Source organism: Bactrocera latifrons, unplaced genomic scaffold (assembly GCF_001853355.1).
Source record: "Bactrocera latifrons isolate USDA-ARS-PBARC rearing strain unplaced genomic scaffold, ASM185335v1 scaffold_96, whole genome shotgun sequence".
NCBI lineage: Eukaryota > Metazoa > Arthropoda > Insecta > Diptera > Tephritidae > Bactrocera > Bactrocera latifrons.
The window spans coordinates 720,338-737,961 of NW_017537667.1; the positions used below are offsets into that span (position 1 = coordinate 720,338).

Here is a 17,624-nt window from a genome sequence, read left to right on the forward strand (position 1 = left end):
ACATCGATAAATAAATGAATTTTCAATAAAAATGTGTGTATGTATTTATAAGTGAAAATCGATTATATCATACTAAACTTGTCTTATGATTTAAAATAGTCAGTCTCTTTACATTTGTATTTCTCTAAACGGTTCAATTAATATCAAAGCTCAATAGGATTATGTACAATTATATTTTATTGTCAAGCTAAACATGCAATTTTAAATAAAAGAAACATTCAATTTAATAAAATTGGAGATGTTCCGAATGTATTGTAGTAGAGCAAAGAAAAGTAATAGTGTACTTTTTCTCCTTACCTTTTAATTTTCGCCTTCGTTGCACGCCATATTTAATATTGAACAACGGCACATCGAGCAGGGAAGAAAATATTTTCTTGTGTCGTCGTCGTAGTTGTCGCGTAAAAAGGTGATTAATTTTGAAAAGTTTAAATAAGCATAACAAATGTAATTGCATCAATATATTCATGATTAAAATTAAGATTTAAACTTTGATAAGGGAATAGAAATAACAAATAAGCAATATTTTTAAGTGTAACTTAACAAATTGTGTATGAAAAATTGAGGCGAATTCCGATGGAAATAAAGCCACAGTATAGACAATTAAGTACAAGTAACTGCAGAAGTAGAATCAGCAGCCTGTCAATCAGTGGAAAAAAGTTACCGCCCCGTAATTTTTTCTAATTTAATATTTTTCTTTTCTTTCATTGGTTTTACGGTCTGTGCTGTCGTTAAACGTCGTCGTCATTGTCACCCATCCGCTGGACCGTCGCATTGCCCTTTGATTTCACTCTCTTACGTGTTTGTGTGTTTCATCGCATTTCGGTGAATAATCGTGAATTTTTTATTACTACAAAAAAAGAGCTTTTGAGAAAGAGTAGTAAAAAGATACGCAAATTACATACCGAAAAGAAACTTTCCAAGTGAAACCGACGATAAAGAAGAAAATTGCTGGAAAATAAAATAAGTGGAGTAACTCAAAAAGGATAAACGCAGGTCACTCAATTGCATAGCCAAAGCAAAAAAAAAACAAAGAGGAAGAAGCTACACCGAAAACAGTTGACAAAATAATTCACAGCCAATCATGGGTTCTAGAGAGGATGAATACGATTATTTATTTAAAGGTAATTATATTATAATTCTGTTTCAATCATCTATATGTAAAGATGGATCTGTAAAAATATTAATTTACGTAAACTGAAAAAGTTGCAATGAAAGTGGAACAAATCAAAGAGTCATTCATCAATACCGTGCGATGACGTAGCTAATGTGAAATTGTTTGGTAGTTCGAGTTTTGATTGTTTCAATTGAACAGCGTACAAATTGAGTGCGTAATGTGTAGAGAAAACATAGATTAGCCTTAAAAAAGGTATAACTATGTTTCGTTATTCTCATTCAAAAACCGAATTATGAACATTCAGTAAACACTTTGTAAAAATGTTAGCTGCTTAATTAATTCGGTAATAGTATGCCGAAGACATTTCAGAATGATGCATTGTGTGTAAGTAGTATATTTTCAGTTGCTTTATGATTTCCTTTCAGCTGTTTTTACCGCCCCCTAAGTCGCTGGTTTATAATAGTCAGCTGCAATAACTACCGTTGCCACTACTTTCAACCACATGCATCCAAGCAAAACCAGACGTCCAAGTTTAATCGGCATTCTATTGCATGCCGTAACATACTCTTGTTCTTGCATGTTCTGCTTTGTACAAACATACGTTTGCTTTGCTATCGTTATTGGACAATTGGCTAAGTGACACGTTGCATAAAGTATTTCGGACGCGTTATCCGCAGTTTTGACAGTTTCCTATTAGTTTTATATCACATTTTATCTGTGGGTTTGATTGTGTTTTTAGTGTGTAGTGAATTTTTGTGTTTTTTTTTTAATATGTTTATAGTTCTTTTTCAAGAGTTTTCCAATTTTTCTGTTTGAAAATCATAGTCGCAAAACTATTACTGTGACGTTTCAGATGTTTCCTTTGTTTTCTCAGCTGTAGGAAATACCACCCTCCCCAAACGCCTCGTCGTGATTATGCCTTAATCAGACAATTTCCTTTGTAGCTTTTGTATTAATAATTTCTCTGTTTTTCTCATCACGTTCTCTGTTGTTGTTGGTGTAGCAGACCGGATTTCTTTCCCAGCATCAATAATTGCGCAAAACAACACTCGTATATTTTATTATGTATATAACGCATTTGTAATACATATGCACACATATTATTATTTATGAGTTTTCCTTAAGAACTAAACTCCTAAAAAACGCATAACTTTTCTCCATCACTTGTGATAACATAGTACATAGCTAGTTTTATTATTGCAATGGAAGAACGTACAGAATATATACATACATACATATAATTTATGAAACATACACATGTTAATAAGTACGAGCTTATGTTTGCTGGTAATGTCACTTATTTTTTGAATGGTTATTTTATCATCGTTTTTAATGTTTTTTTTATTATCTTTGTCTTTTAATTTTTCCTTTTATTTAAAATAAAATCTTTACTTTTTTCGCTTGTGTGGAGTGATCATTGCAAGCTTACTCGAGTTTAGTACCACTCGGAACTCAAATCCCCAAATTTGGTGACTCATGCCTTTTGCTTTCTCAGCTATCAGCAAAGTACGAACTGTTGAAGAAAAAATATTTTAATAAAGATAAAGATAAGCATAGAATGAGCTAAATGCAAAATATTTTAAATTTTCCACAATCTTTAAAACAACACATACATATATTTTTGAGAGAAGAAACAGTGTTTATCAACGATTTTATGTATACACATGTGTACTCCTACGTATAATCACACATAAATGTCATTTAGCGACTGTTACCATTTTTACTTCTACCTTAACATTCTCTAAGTCTTCTGAAAATATTGTAAGAAATACGAATTATTATAACTACAAACTACCACGGGTTACACATTCATTGCAAGTGATCCATGCATTACGCAGCATAAATTAATAGTTCTGTCAATTCTGATTTGTAGTTGTGCTGATCGGCGATTCCGGCGTTGGTAAAAGTAATTTGCTATCCCGCTTTACGCGCAATGAATTCAACTTGGAATCGAAGTCGACAATTGGCGTCGAGTTCGCAACGCGCAGCATAGAGGTAAATGAAATTTTCTAAAGTATTATACTACTAAATATAATTAGCCTCTTGGCATGCATTTATAAATATTTCAAAGCTATAAATGCATAGCATTCGCAAGTTAACACCCCCACTGCAGATATTTAACGTCATAATGCGAATAATAGACGATATTGCATTTCAGATTATCAATTAATTTGTCCCCTACCACATCTCACCTATCTACTAATTACTTTGCTATAATTTATCACATTTAGGTTGATGGCAAGACGATTAAAGCTCAGATTTGGGATACGGCTGGCCAGGAGCGCTATCGAGCCATCACGTCTGCATACTATCGTGGCGCTGTCGGTGCACTGCTTGTCTATGATATTGCCAAACATTTGACATATGAGAATGTGGAGCGATGGTTGCGGGAATTGCGTGATCACGCTGATCAAAATATTGTCATTATGTTGGTTGGCAATAAGTCTGATTTGAGACATTTGCGTTCCGTGCCGACGGATGAGGCGAGACTCTTTGCCGAACGTAATGGGTTAAGTTTCATTGAAACATCTGCCCTTGATTCGACGAACGTTGAAACTGCATTCCAAAATATACTCACAGGTAAGACATTGAAATGAAATGCCTATGGTATGTGTGTTAATTTAGACTCTGTGCTGTTTGTCTTTAGAAATCTATCGTATCGTATCGCAAAAACAAATCAGAGATCCACCTGAAGGTGATGTCATTCGCCCAAATGTGGAGCCCATCGATGTGAAGCCGACTGTTACAGCCGATGTACGCAAGCAGTGCTGTCAGTGACCGCCTTATGCACGTCCTGCATTACTTTTAAATGTCATCTATGCATAAATAATAAAAACAAAAACCAACAATACTACAATAAATGAAAAAAATACAAAAACTACGACCACAGATTCCCCCAAATAAATCCAAATCAATTCCAAACTACACCAGTGGCAACAAACGTCAGCAAAACATACACAGAAGAACAGATAGCAGCAAAAATTATTAATACTACCTACAATTTATTAAAAGGCAATGAGGAATGATTGAAGCAGAAAATAGTGAAACTCCGTTGAAATTTATTAAAAGAAAAGTAATAATATAGATATGTATTTATAATTTGAACGTGTATCTTCTGTAAAAAAAAACGAAAACAAAATGAAGTGGGCAATGAATTCCCCTCTACGCTATTATTATACTTAGAGAACTACCCCGCACTCGTCCCAGCTCTTTTAAACGCTTTGAAGAAGTTGCTTCACAAAGTTTCAATACAAAACAAATCAAATTGAGTTATATTAGTGATGCAATTTTATATACACTTTATAACCCGTAGCCCAATCAATAACGTCATTTGCTATTTGGTTCCTTGCGCTCGTATATACATAAATATATATATAGTTTAGTTTGAGCAAGTGTGTTTTTTCAGAGAATGCTAATTTGTTTAATCGACAGTTGCTTAATTAAATCGTTTCAATTAAATGTATAACTCTCTTTTTATTAAAACCATTGCTATATTTTTTACATTTAACTTAATGAATGCGATATGCAAAATTCTCTATAAATTTAATTTTTATTGTTCAGAAGATATATACAACTAATGTAAATGTTTTAGTAAAAAGTAATTAAAAAATAACAAATGCGAGAAAACGAAATTAATTTAAACATTAATTATAATTAAGAAAAAAAAAAACACACACAAGAAAAACTGCAAAAGTGATTATTCTGCTTTTTTAATTAAAACAAAAAATTAAATTTTATATAAAATTACTATAAAGTAATCAAAAATAAACGCTCGAAACACCAACACACATACATACTGAACGCAACGGATAATGCATACTCTTGCATATACATACATAAATATATACAAGAGCATGGCGAGAAAAAAGCGGTATAGCAAAGGTAGTCTACTGTAGGCGGAATGAAAAGCTCTTGAAAGAATTAATTGGTGATAGTGTAGGGGTGTGGACCCACCACATAAAGGGAAGCTAAAATATAAAATATCGTGGAGCTAATGGTAGAGAGGAAAACATAGCAAACAGAAAATGTGTAACCGAGTAATAATTAATTAACATTGATGAACTTGTATGAAATAAAAATAAAATAAAAGCGATGCAACATGCAACAGCCAGTTGTACATTATTGAGGATTATAAATTTAAAAAATAAAAACCTAATTAATCGATTGATTGATTAATGCAATTATATTGTGTTTTGCTATATTTACCGACGTTAAGTGTATCTGAATAAATAAAGTAAAATTTAAAACAACAAAAATGTAAATTTAAAATATGTTTTTTTAAAACATCACTGTGTCGTCAAAAAGTAAGACGGACTTCCTTTGAGATTATAAGTGGATATATTTTTGGAAGCTAAACTAAATATATTTTGAAACGGCAATAGCAATAAGTGGGAAATGTTATCGGGAGAGCAACTGGTAAGTCCCGGATCAATACAGGTTTGTTAATATATTTGCAAAACTAAGCTTTTTTAATCCATTTGTTTATAACACTAACAGAAAATAAATTAATGGTTTGACAGTACTGGTCAAGATAATAAATATGCATTTTATTAATCTTAAATTGTCAAATCCTAGAGTTTTTTTTTAATTTAAAATATGATATGTAGATGTATGTATGTGAAAAATTAGACAAACATTAATTACATAATTATTTTTTAAAAAACGTTATAGTCTATTCACAGTTGAGAGTCTTTAAAAGTCATTGTGAATAGTATATATTAAAAAGAAGAAGATTGTAAACACGAGGATACTAATGCGATTCTATCAAAAGTTTAGTTATATATAATTTGTATTCATTTTCAAATAAATCAATTTTAGATATTATTGTTTAAAAGAAATTTTTAAAGTGGAATATAAAAATGGGCAAAACTAAAAAGAAAGCACATCCTAAGAAGCGCACAGCAGCGTTCAAGGAAAAAGAATCTAATGAGCTGGTGGAAGCACCACATTCTTTTGTAATACATCGAGGACTTTCTTGTCCCTATATCACCGATTTAACATTGGATTTTCGAAAAATCATGGAACCATTTACAGCATTACAATTAAAAGAGAAAAAAATTAATCGCATTAAAGATTTTGTGGCAATGAGCGGTTTCTTTCATGTTTCCCATATGGGTATTTTTAATAAAGCCACATCCCAGTTGTCATTTAAAATTGTGCGCATGCCGCGTGGTCCTACACTTACTTTCAAGGTAAATTTTGTTATAAATCATTTAAATAATTAATGGAAATAAAACAAAATTGACAACAGGTGCATCAATTTACCTTGGCGCGAGATGTACTTTCAACCAGCAAAAGACAATTTGTGGACGACGATATGTTTAAACATTCACCACTCGTTATTATGAACAATTTCACAGGGGATGGTAAACATCTTAAATTAATGGCCAGCACGTTCCAGAATATGTTTCCCGCAATCAATTTAGCACAAGTAGTTTTAAATTCTATATATTTTTAATATTATTCTATGATTTTTTTTTTATAAAATAGGTAAATATTGCTACAATCCGTCGCTGTGTTTTATTCTCATATACACCGGAAACAAATTTAATCGAAATGCGTCATTACTCCGTTCAAGTGGTGCCAGTCGGCTTAACGCGAGGCGTTAAAAAGCTTGTAATGGGCAAAATACCGAACTTATCCAAATGTGAAGATATTGCTGATTTCATAATGCAGTAAGTTAATATCTTTTCATTAAATGGTATTTAAATTTAATATATAACGATCCTTACAGAGACGGCGGAGCTTCAGAGTCGGAAATGGAAGATGATGAGCAATCGCAAGTTGTTCTGCCACAAACTCTTAAACGTAAAGGCAATTTAGAGGATAATAAATCAGCGGTACGTCTGTTTGAGATTGGTCCACGTTTAACTATGCAATTAATGAAAATCGAGGAAGGTCTTCTAACCGGTGAAGTGCTCTATCACGATCACGTCGTCAAGACGGAAGAGGAAAAGGAAGCACTACGTAAAATGATAGAGAAGAAACGAAAACTAAAAGAATACCGAAAGAAAGTACAAGAAGAGAACCGTAAACGCAATTTGCGTGCAAAAGAGGAAGTGTCCGGTAAACACAAAAAAAATAAGAGCGAAGCAGCAGCTATTGGTGATGAAACGAAAGAAGACAGCGATCCAGAAAACGATGCAGAATATTATAAAGAAGAAGTTGGCGAAGATCCTGATGAAGGTGAGAATCAAATAACTTATTTCTTTTAAATAAATTTGTTAGTAATATATTGAATTAACTTCGCAGAGCTTTTCAAATCTGAAAGCAATTCAAGGAAACGTGCCAGTTTACCGGCAAGTTTAAAGTTTAAAAACAAGAAGCTAAAAAAAGCGCAGGAAAAAAAGAAGTGATGTATATATATTTAAATTTATTGTTAACACTCAATAAAAAAATATTTTCTCACTAGTTTACTTCTTATTTTTACAACTTTATTAAATCATTCTTCTTAAAATTATACATTTCAGTCTAACTAAACATACGTTTCACTACATTCTTATATTGCTCGTTACTGGTTTTCCAACTTTCCCCTAAACGTTGATGAAGTTTAGCAAATTCTTTTTTCTCTTGATAATTTGAAATACTCTCAATAAGTTTCTGAGCTTTTTCAAATTCTTTAAGATGATAAAATGCCATTGCCCTTCGGTAAATACTTTTTTCTGTTGCATCTGGATGCTCTTCTACAAATTTTGTTTGATATAGTACATCTTCGTAGCGCTGTTCGTTCAACAAACAAGCGGCTAAATTTGTCTGTATCTGCGTAAAAAGCATTTGCATTTCCTCACTCGATATACCATCTTTGTGTACCGTTAGACCTTCAAATGGTTTATATGAGATCAAAAATTTAGCGGCGCGCGAAAAATAAGCATGAGCAAAGTAAGGGTACTGCTTGAACATAACAACGCCATTTTCTTTGTAACGCATTGCGAGGGCGTACATCTCCGCAACATTTAATTTATATATTTCCTTTGTTTCTTCTATTCTTATTAGAGTCAATATGAATATTATTTCCTCCTTCTTTGTGGCAATGAAGCAACGGGCACGTTCACCTACCACAAGTTGTCGCACAAGCAGCTCTACATAGCAATCAACCGGTGTGAGAGCACTGCCTATTTCCACTTTTTGCTCTTGTTCAATTAACTCATTGGATAGATATTGACTTTCACGTCCATTTAAATTTTGCACTTCTTCCACTTTTATCACAACTTTCGACACTAAATGAGGTTTATTCAAACACTTGAAATTGTCCAAGGATAGAACTTGCTTGCGCAAACCTTTCGCCGGCATAGTCCACTCGGTGCCAATATACCATGAAATTGGCGTGTAACTATCCATTTTGAAGTTTTTATTTTATTTTAATACAAAAGAAAATTTTACTATTTTTTAATGAAATAAAGCACAATAAACAATCAATTCTATCAAATATTATTCCAATATTTTTAGTCCAGCTGACATTTTTCGCAATACACATTCAGGGCTGCCAAGTTATTTTTTATATACCTTACGTCAGAGAACGTGATTATAGTACGTTCTCTGATCATTAAAAGTTTTCACATGGATAACGTTTTCATTTGAGCGATAGCTCAATAAGTGGATAGTCAATTCATTTGATCTTAAAATAAAAAATTTATACTTTTTTATGTGTGCGGTGCACACCGCTAATGAACATATATAAATATGTACACATATGTTTGTATGTACAAATATCTTATTAGGTTAACAAAAATTATGTATTTCGATCATCGTACCTTGTACCATGATTTCAATGAAAGACTCAACAAATGATCATTGTGCAGAAGCACCGATTCTAACCTACATTAGAAACTTTAAGAAGGAAAGACATTGAATCAATTCTTGTGACTTAAGCAGGAGCAATCTAATATGCGATGAAGTCGTTTGCCAATAAATGCTAATACAAATAATAATAATATACACATATGTATTTACATTGTACATGAATTCGCTGATGCAGCTGAAGGTCATCCCAAAAAAAGCTTGTGAAAAGTGCTTCGAGGACTGAAAAAATCGTTGGCATAACTGGTGGTGATTACTTTGAAAGCGACAAAACAAATATTAATGAGTAATTAAATAGTCTGCGTTTTATTTGTAACTCCAGAGTACTTTTTTACCACAATTTAGCATTTAAATGCCTTTTGCGTTATGCAGCAGTGGTCTGAGAGCAATTTTTGAGAATACAAGCATAACACACATAAATTAGTTTTTGTCCGAATTACTTACCCACATTTTACATTCGATTGATATCCTTGTTATTATAACAAATTTACAAATATATTCATATTTTTATTTTTTGGTATTTTTAAACTTTATTTGCTTAGCTTTATTCGAAACGAATATTTAGCAAGTCGATTTCAATTCACATTTCATTATCAGTTTTGGCTTATTTTATCATGCAAAACCATTACAATCATGATTTTTATTTTTTAATATTCATTTTAATTTAATCATCATCGTCCATTGTTTTGATATAATAATTAACAAATTTCTTCAGATTTTTAATCTTATAATATAATATAATTTACAATTACGAATTCAACACACCATTAATTTCATAGTGTGGTCCGATGTGGCTCAATCTAAGACCTAGTCAGTGCATTTTTGTTGTTTATTTAAAGTAATTACGTGACACCTTTATTTAAACATAAAATATATGCATTTATAGCATCACTTCAAAAAAAAAAAAAGAAAAAAATTAAGGCGAATTCTAACCCCTAATGTCTTATGTCTTTAGGTATGTTTGTGTGGGTGTAGTAAGTTTTTATGTTTAATCAAATTTGTATAGTTCATAAATATTTCGTTTGGCGCTATGCATGCATACAACTGTGTTTCAAATCTTTACGAGTGTTTCATTGAGTAGAAACATGGATTATTTTAAAACAAAAGAAAAATATATATACATACATACATATATGTACTTTTACAATATAATTGGTTTTCAGCAATTTGTAAAAATAAATAAACGAGCGATTTCGTGCGAGTTTTCATATTAAATATAAATCGTACAATTATTTGGCGGAAGACTCGCACGATTGTCATTAAAAATATTCTGTTAACATCTGGTTTTCAATAAAGTAAACTTTTAATTCTGCTTTTAAATATACATATTTGCTTCAAAAATAATAAATTAGGCATGTGCCATATTAAATTCTTTTTTAGTTTTATTGTTTTTCAAATTTAGGTTCTTCGCTTTTAGTTTATATATGATTATTTCATAGCTAGAATTCATTTTGATTTAATTTTCCTTTCAGTTTTTCCATATTACAATTGCTATTTAAAAAGCCTAAAAACTTCTATTTCGATAGCATTTTATATTTTAATTAAAACTGGCATTAAAATAGTTGGCTAGTCGTCATTTAGTATAACAACAATGGTATCTTTTATTATATAAAGTAGGATTTATTATTTTTATTTCATTTCTTTATCATTAATTGTCATCATTTTTGTTTTTTTTTTTGCATTTATTTCAAATTGTTAAATCTCTTTCTTCCGTTCCTTTAAACACATTTTTTACCATTTTTAATTTTTTAATTATTTATATTTTTATTTTTTAATATTCGTTGACTAGAAATTAATACAAAAAATAACTTAATACTAATCATACGCATATATAATATTCTCAAAAGTATAAAAAAAAAAATATTCAAGTCTTAAAATAGGAAACTAAAACTATCTTGCTCAGTAAATTGTTCCTTATAAACTTGAGGAAAATACAATACAATAGATAACAAATCAAATGACAAGTAGAGGTAATGCTTAACATGCAAATAATCCTTAAATTTCTTTTAATGTATAACTATACTATTTATTGTACAGCGTTTTAATAAATTATTGAAATGTTTTTTTTTCATAAAATATAAAAGTTACTCTGTTTCTTTTTTAATAATATAAAAAAGAAATTAACAGTGTTGCCACTTTATACACATAAATAATAATATCTTTGTAATGTTTTTCATTTCATCAAAATATTCGAAATTTTCATTATAAAAATTTGATTTTTTATACATTTGGTGAAAAACGAAAAGCCGCTTGTTGTAATCTGCGTATAATTTTATGTACACTAATCCGTACAATACGGAAAGTATTTTCCTTTCCAACCACATATAATCCGAAATTTTATTTTAACAAAATTACACAAGCATCTTAAAGAAAAAATACACCTAGATAATGCTGTTAACTTCTTAAGGTCGTTTTTTGTGATTCACTGTGTTTTTTTATATTTTGTTAGGCAGTTTTTATTGTGCCATTAGTAATAGCAAAGAATAGCAAGTTTCTTTTAGCATTCAAAAGTTTTGTTGTAACAGTTTGTGGCAGTTTTGTTTATACATAAAAAAATGTGGCATGCAAGAAACTGACTTATATGTTTCTTTTACATTACGCTTCAGAAATGCGCTTTAACTAGTAACTAGGAATTTTTCACGATTTATTAAAAAATGCTGAACTAACTAACGGTAAATAGAGAGTGTGCAATACCGTTAGTAACTATCAATAAAAATAGTATGTGATTAATTGAGCGAGGTTATTAACGCAATTTAAAAAACTTCTGATTGACACTCAAAATAAACATTTCGAAATACTTTCAGCAAAACAAGCAAAAATGTGTATTTATAGTTAATTTCATTAAAGAAAACTATAGGCATATTAACGCACAAATCTAAGCCAAACTTTCAACATTCAATCAGCCTTATAATTAATCACACAATATTAAGTAAACATTAAGCAAAACAAATCATTTTTGGACTTCACTTGAAAACACCATAAAATTGAAATATTTTTGGATTAAATATTACTAATTACAGTATTATATAACTACATTTCATTATAATTTCGTCGCCAATAAACGTTGCTTAAATTATTATAGAAATTTTTTTTTTTTTTGCTTTTCTTTTATAAAATCACAAATTTAGAATATTGTTCTGTTACAATTGTTATTTAATTATTTTGTTATTTGCGTTTGCATTTTATGTTTTGAGTTTAATTTAAATTTACAATTTGCATGTTAACAGCGTTCAGCTGCAATTCTTGCCGTATTCTGAACACTACTCTGCATTTGGTCTTTGTTTGAATTAGCATTATATTTAAGTTCTAACTTCTAGGTACTAAATACAAAATCTACACGTGTCTGCTCTGCTTTAGAGTAAATGCATTTTTTGTTTTTCTTTTGCTTTTAAATCAGGTTATTATTTTTTCGCTCTTTTCTTAAAGTACTCTAGTCTGCTTTTTAACGTTACTAATAATTTAATACGTTTTAATTACAATTTAGTTTATTTTTAATCATAAGTGCTGTGTTCTCTTATATTTTTGGACAGTTTTTGTTTTTGTTGCATTTTTTATTAATTATGTATGTAGTCTTCTAAGAAAATTGCGAGTTGTTTAGTCATTCGGTCATATATCGATTACCTTTCATTCATCTCATCTGTCTTTGACTGCGAGTAACAGTTTGTATGCTTAATTTAAGCACTTGACGGTTTTACTGTTGCCTAATAGCTTTTTTCACAATTTTTTGCTTCCTTTTGTGGGATACGCGTATTATATACGTTGTTAGGAGGCAATTTCAGCTAATGTAGGAATTACGTGTTCATCTTACACTCTCACATTCTCATTGTTTTATATATTATTGTAATAATCTAATGCTTTGTTGTAACGCGAAATTGTTAATTTAAAAAAAAATCGGCTCTACATTTGGCATTAGCGTAGTTTGTTGCATTCCATTTCGCCTTTTTTCAGGTTAATTTTTTGTATTATTATTTTTGTGTGCCTCACTGTGCCGTTCACGTGGTATACGTACGTATAACATCACGTATGACGGCCCTACATAGTGGACACTGACCGCCGCCGACGCCACGCCACTGTTCGATAGCGCAGTCGTAACACATGCACATGTGTCCGCACATATAAAGCACCGAGTCGATTTGATTTTCGTAGCAGATTGTGCATTCAGCGCCAGCGCTGCCATTGCCACTGTGATCGACGGTATCTTTCCATTTATTCATCTCCTGAGTGGAATTGCAACCGTTCAACGAGGACACAGGCTGGAAAAGAATTAAAGGTAAATAAATAAAATTATAGGTTAGAATTGTTGGCAATTATATGGTAGTACTTCAGCATATGTTTGAATATATATTTATTAGTTGCGTTGCTACTCACCTCAATGTACTGATTGCTGGTTATCGTTGTCGAACAAGCGCCAGCCAGTACACCCGATGTTGGCTGCCTTGTCGCGCTCACACCATTACCACTACCACTCAGACTATTCAGTTCGTGTGACGAGTTCGCAGGTGGCAAATTCACAACCAATACAGTACCGCCACCGTTCGGCTGAATCTGTATGAGATCACCACTTGATGGCATACTGATCATGTGACCGGTCGCCGTCGCCGTGGTATTGCCATTGGTTTTGGTGACGGGCGTGACCGTCGACACCGTCGCTGCAGGTACATTACAATGAGTTTGTGCCGCTATCGCCGCATTGGCCGTCATGGAGGCCAGCGTTGCCGCAGAACTGTTCATGGTGTTGTGTGATGCCACAGTGAGTGCAGAGGTGTGCAACATTTTGCGCGATTCAGACATTTGACTATTCAGACTATTCATCGAATCGGCAATTGACATATTGCCGTGTTGGGGAAGGCGTTGTGTCGACGGTGCGGCGGAGAGCGGTTGTTGTGGATAATTAACCATATTGGGTAGCTGTTGGCGGAACATGCGTACCGACTGTGTGGAACCGTAAACATCGAGGAAAGCCCACAGCTGCAGTGATTGATCGACATGCATGACAACAACGGCAGGGCCATTGTTTTTGCTAATGGTTACCTCACCATTGGGTGCGACAAAGAAGGCGATCTCGTCACCACGTTGTGGTTGTGAGGCGATATCCTTGCTCACCACCCAATACTCGGGGCGATCGAGTAGAAAATCAGAATCGTTGGGTAGGTCGGAGGGTTGCAATCCCGCCGGATTGCAAGAGGTAAGGCCCAGCGCCAATGCGCCCAAGTACATTTGTTCGGTTTTAAGTATTTGTACAATCACCTTCTCGCCGATGCGTATGGGACGCGCTGTGAACACATAACCCTGGCAGAAGTCATTCTCTGTACGTGACGCTATGAAGCGATCCATGGAGAGACGCACATTGCGGCCTTTGGTAATGTGAAAGGGTACCGGTATGAGGCGGCCGTTGGCATTATAGCGTAAAGGTGGCAGACCATTGGCCATATCTTGTGCAAACGGCATTTGTTCCATGGAAATGTTCAGCGATTGCATTGAAGGCAATACATGACGATCCAAATCCTGCTCGACAGCTGGCAATGAGCGACGCGATTGCTGATGTGGGTGATGTGGATTCAGTGGTATTTGTGGACCAGGCAATGTGCCACCAGCACCAATAACACCACCATTGCCGGCAGGTAATGCTACACCGGCGGCCACGAGTCCATTACCGCTCTGTTGATACATATAAACGCGCGCATCTAAGAACTCAATCGCAGTGCAATTACCATAGATGTCCACCAAAGTCCAGAGTAAGCCGCGCGTATCGATGCCGCTCAATATGATGCCCTTCTCCACGTTATTGATGCCATAGATCACATCCCCAGCCGAATTGACATAGTAATAAAGTATATTATCCTTTTCGCAATATTGTTCGTGCAGCGCTTTCGCCCAGAAACCGGGACGATTCGTTAAGTCGGGGCACGCGTACTTAGGCAGCGCACCCTCCAGTGTTGCCGGATCGTTGCTGGTGAAACCGAAACGTATGCCGCCATTCCAATTGTTAGAAATTTCTGAGAAACGCACACAAATGCGCTCGTTGATGCGCACCGGACGTGCTGAGAAGGTGATTGCACGGCAGAAACTTTCGAATCGACGCGCCAAAGTGCCGTCGCGTGATATCCGTATGTTGTCGCCATGTACAGTGTGGAATTGGAGGGGTGGCAAGTTGTTGGGACCTGGGCAGGAAGATGGCGAGCGACGAACTGCAAGGAAAAGAAGTATAGAAATTATTGGATATATTTCTAATAAATGTAATAAAGATTATATGTGCATGTATGTACATATGTGTGGGTATACGAGTTGGAGTCTGACTCCATTAGTGCTCAGTAGCTTTGGTGCCGAAATTCGTTTTAGTTGCCTAATTTGGCGGATCTTTGCAGGGAATAAAATAAATTTTTTTTAAATAAAAACATATTTTTTAAATTAATTTTATAGACGAGCTAGAAATATTTATATGTAYGTATGTACATACATATGTATGTAGTATAGGTAGATATTTTCTTTGGTTCGATAATTTTACAACATACCAAAGAAACCGTCGCTTATTTAGATTATATCCTTAGGCACAATTAAGTACTTTACATGCTTCATATACCATAAATGGTCGATCGACATACATACATACGAATAGCCTAACCTATTTTGAGCATTTACATACATACACATTTGTATATACGCACAAACGTTTTCGTAAATCCTTGTCCACTTGAAAAGCAAAAAGCAGCTGGCGCATGCCCATTTTCGAATTTTCGAAATAAAGGCAAAAATGTGAAGACATGAAACGTGCAACAACAATTGCTTACTACGTACGCAATGCTTTCCTTGTAATACAGGACAGCACGCTTGGCTGCAATGGCATTTGTTGTAGTTTTGCTTAAGGTAGCGTCTTCTGCACCAACGTTGTTGTTATCCTTGCCGTTCCAACCGGTTCATTGCCTGTCCTTAATTTGAAGTCGCACCAAACCAACAGATGCTACTTCACAATACTTGATCCTTGCGCTTATCTAAATATGAAAAATCAACAACAACATGTAATAGCGTAGAATGATATCTGCTACCTTGGATCAATGTTTCAACACATGTGTATGCATAACGTGAATTTACTTGTGCACATGCGTATGCGCCATACATATACAAACTCGTGGTTGTGTGTGCTGGCATGTTAATTTTACTGATGCGGCTGCGCGGCTGTTGCGTTCATGCCTATTTTTGGCTTTACTTTCCGAAGGGTAAGCTGATTGTTCATCCCATTATATATTGTATTTTATTTTTTTTCCGAATTTTTTTTGTAAGTGGCACGCGTCCGGGAGCGTCCTTATGGCGTCGTCGTTGAAGTTGTTGCGGTTGATTTAAATTCAATTTTTTCGCCTTTGCTCTTGTGCGCGTCAGCCGTCACGAATACCATTATGCATTTTTAAGTATGTATGTACATATGTCACACTATGCTATGCTATGTTGTGTGATGTGTTGCTCTTTTGCAGGCAGGCAGCAGCAGCCGTTTGACAGTAGGTGAGTCGAAGCATTAACCGCCTGACCGTCTGTCGAACGCAAGTGCTGCTGGGTGCTGTGGCTTGCAATTTTTACTTTTATGCTTATTTTTTAACATTCCGTTGCAGCAACTGCTTCGGCTTTTCTTGGCACATTCGCAAATTAATTATATGCGCCCTTCTCCAGCATTTCTTTGCGCAGCTACAACTTTATAAATACACTTATAAATATGGGTATGTATGTGTGTTTGTATAACATAAGTTAGGTTATGTTGAGCTGTTTGCAGCGGAATACTTCTATTTTCGCTTAAAATAATTCGCAAAATAATTAATGACATGTGCTGGCCTATTCGGTCCCTTTGGTAAGCGTCTACATACATATTTATGAAGAAAATGTATGTCAATTGCTTTTGCGCAAACTTCAAAACTTTGCTTAATTGTCCTTAAAGCAGCTACCTATGTATGTTCTTAAACATATGTTTGTGTGTGTATGCCTTCTACACCAACCACAGATATTGTATATACATATGTATGTACAACAGACTTTGCAAACTTTTTTGCCTTTAAGCCACAAAGGAAACAACTGTCACTGTTGTGTTTATCCACAATCGTTATTTGTTTGGCGTGCTGTTGTCGCACTTTGCTTGTTGTTTTCTTTTGCACTTTTTTGAATACAGCAACTTTGGTACCAAACGTTTTTAATAAATTTTCCTTGCTGAAATGTAACCGCAAAGATAAGTGATAAGATAAACATTTCTTTACAAAAGCATAGTTTGGCAACATTTGTTTACTGTGGCTTTCTTTTGCTCTTTTGATATTCGTGCTCTCGTCAGATTCTATTTTTAATCGACCAATTTTGATAATCTAATAATTTTGCGATAACTGTAGGCCTAAAGGTTTCATTAACCAATGTGTATATATGTAACACACGCATATGTATAAATATATTAAAGCATGTAAATATATCAATGAATTGCCACTTATAGTTTAATTTAAAGAAAAGATAACTTTGATTGTCTTGTCGGGCAAATCTCATAGTTATTTATTTAATGAATAATGCATGTAGTGGTTTTATTGGAATGTGCTTTGATGAAAAATAGTAGATATTTTATAAATATAATTGATTTAATTCATTTTACTATTAATTAATTTTTTTCTATTTTTTTCAGTTTAGAGATGTGTTGTCCTTGCACTTTGCGAAAATAATGTATTATCGGCATGAGGTTGAGTTTAAAGCGACG

At 33.6% G+C, this 17,624-nt stretch overlaps 4 protein-coding genes across 7 annotated transcripts in view; 2 read left to right on the forward strand and 2 right to left on the reverse strand.

Moving 5' to 3' along the window:
* The first annotated feature begins 300 nt into the window (after positions 1 to 300).
* Positions 301 to 4,374, forward strand: LOC108977844 (ras-related protein Rab-11A). 3 transcript variants are annotated; one of them, XM_018947771.1, is made up of 5 exons: positions 301 to 406; positions 860 to 1,121; positions 2,988 to 3,109; positions 3,346 to 3,694; positions 3,762 to 4,374. In XM_018947771.1, exons 2-5 carry the CDS (start codon positions 1,082 to 1,084, stop codon positions 3,890 to 3,892), a joined length of 642 nt encoding a protein of 213 aa, XP_018803316.1. In that variant the 5' UTR covers positions 301 to 406; positions 860 to 1,081; the 3' UTR covers positions 3,893 to 4,374. The 3 variants fall into 3 exon arrangements, with proteins under 3 accessions (XP_018803316.1, XP_018803318.1, XP_018803317.1); XM_018947773.1 differs by having other exon boundaries at positions 353 to 444; XM_018947772.1 differs by lacking the exon at positions 301 to 406 and having other exon boundaries at positions 503 to 1,121.
* A 1,480-nt stretch (positions 4,375 to 5,854) lies between these two features.
* Positions 5,855 to 7,492, forward strand: LOC108977806 (protein Peter pan). Its single transcript, XM_018947720.1, has 5 exons — positions 5,855 to 6,306; positions 6,366 to 6,545; positions 6,605 to 6,789; positions 6,849 to 7,300; positions 7,367 to 7,492. The coding sequence occupies exons 1-5, from the start codon at positions 5,974 to 5,976 to the stop codon at positions 7,468 to 7,470; spliced, it is 1,254 nt and encodes a 417-aa protein (XP_018803265.1). The 5' UTR covers positions 5,855 to 5,973; the 3' UTR covers positions 7,471 to 7,492.
* A 34-nt stretch (positions 7,493 to 7,526) lies between these two features.
* Positions 7,527 to 8,565, reverse strand: LOC108977808 (peptidyl-prolyl cis-trans isomerase CPR6). The gene has a single exon (XM_018947721.1). The coding sequence runs from the start codon at positions 8,450 to 8,452 to the stop codon at positions 7,586 to 7,588; it is 867 nt and encodes a 288-aa protein (XP_018803266.1). The 5' UTR covers positions 8,453 to 8,565; the 3' UTR covers positions 7,527 to 7,585.
* Positions 8,566 to 12,091: 3,526 nt separating this feature from the next.
* LOC108977864 (protein neuralized) overlaps positions 12,092 to 17,624 on the reverse strand; it is a 39,325-nt gene continuing 33,792 nt past the window's right edge. For both annotated transcript variants that reach the window (XM_018947822.1, XM_018947821.1), the window contains exons 2-3: positions 13,280 to 15,099; positions 12,092 to 13,164 (exon numbers count right to left, since the gene is read on the reverse strand). In XM_018947822.1, the coding sequence (XP_018803367.1) occupies positions 12,904 to 13,164; positions 13,280 to 15,099 (2,081 nt within the window). In that variant the 3' untranslated portion in view covers positions 12,092 to 12,903. The remainder of the gene's footprint in view (positions 13,165 to 13,279; positions 15,100 to 17,624) is intronic.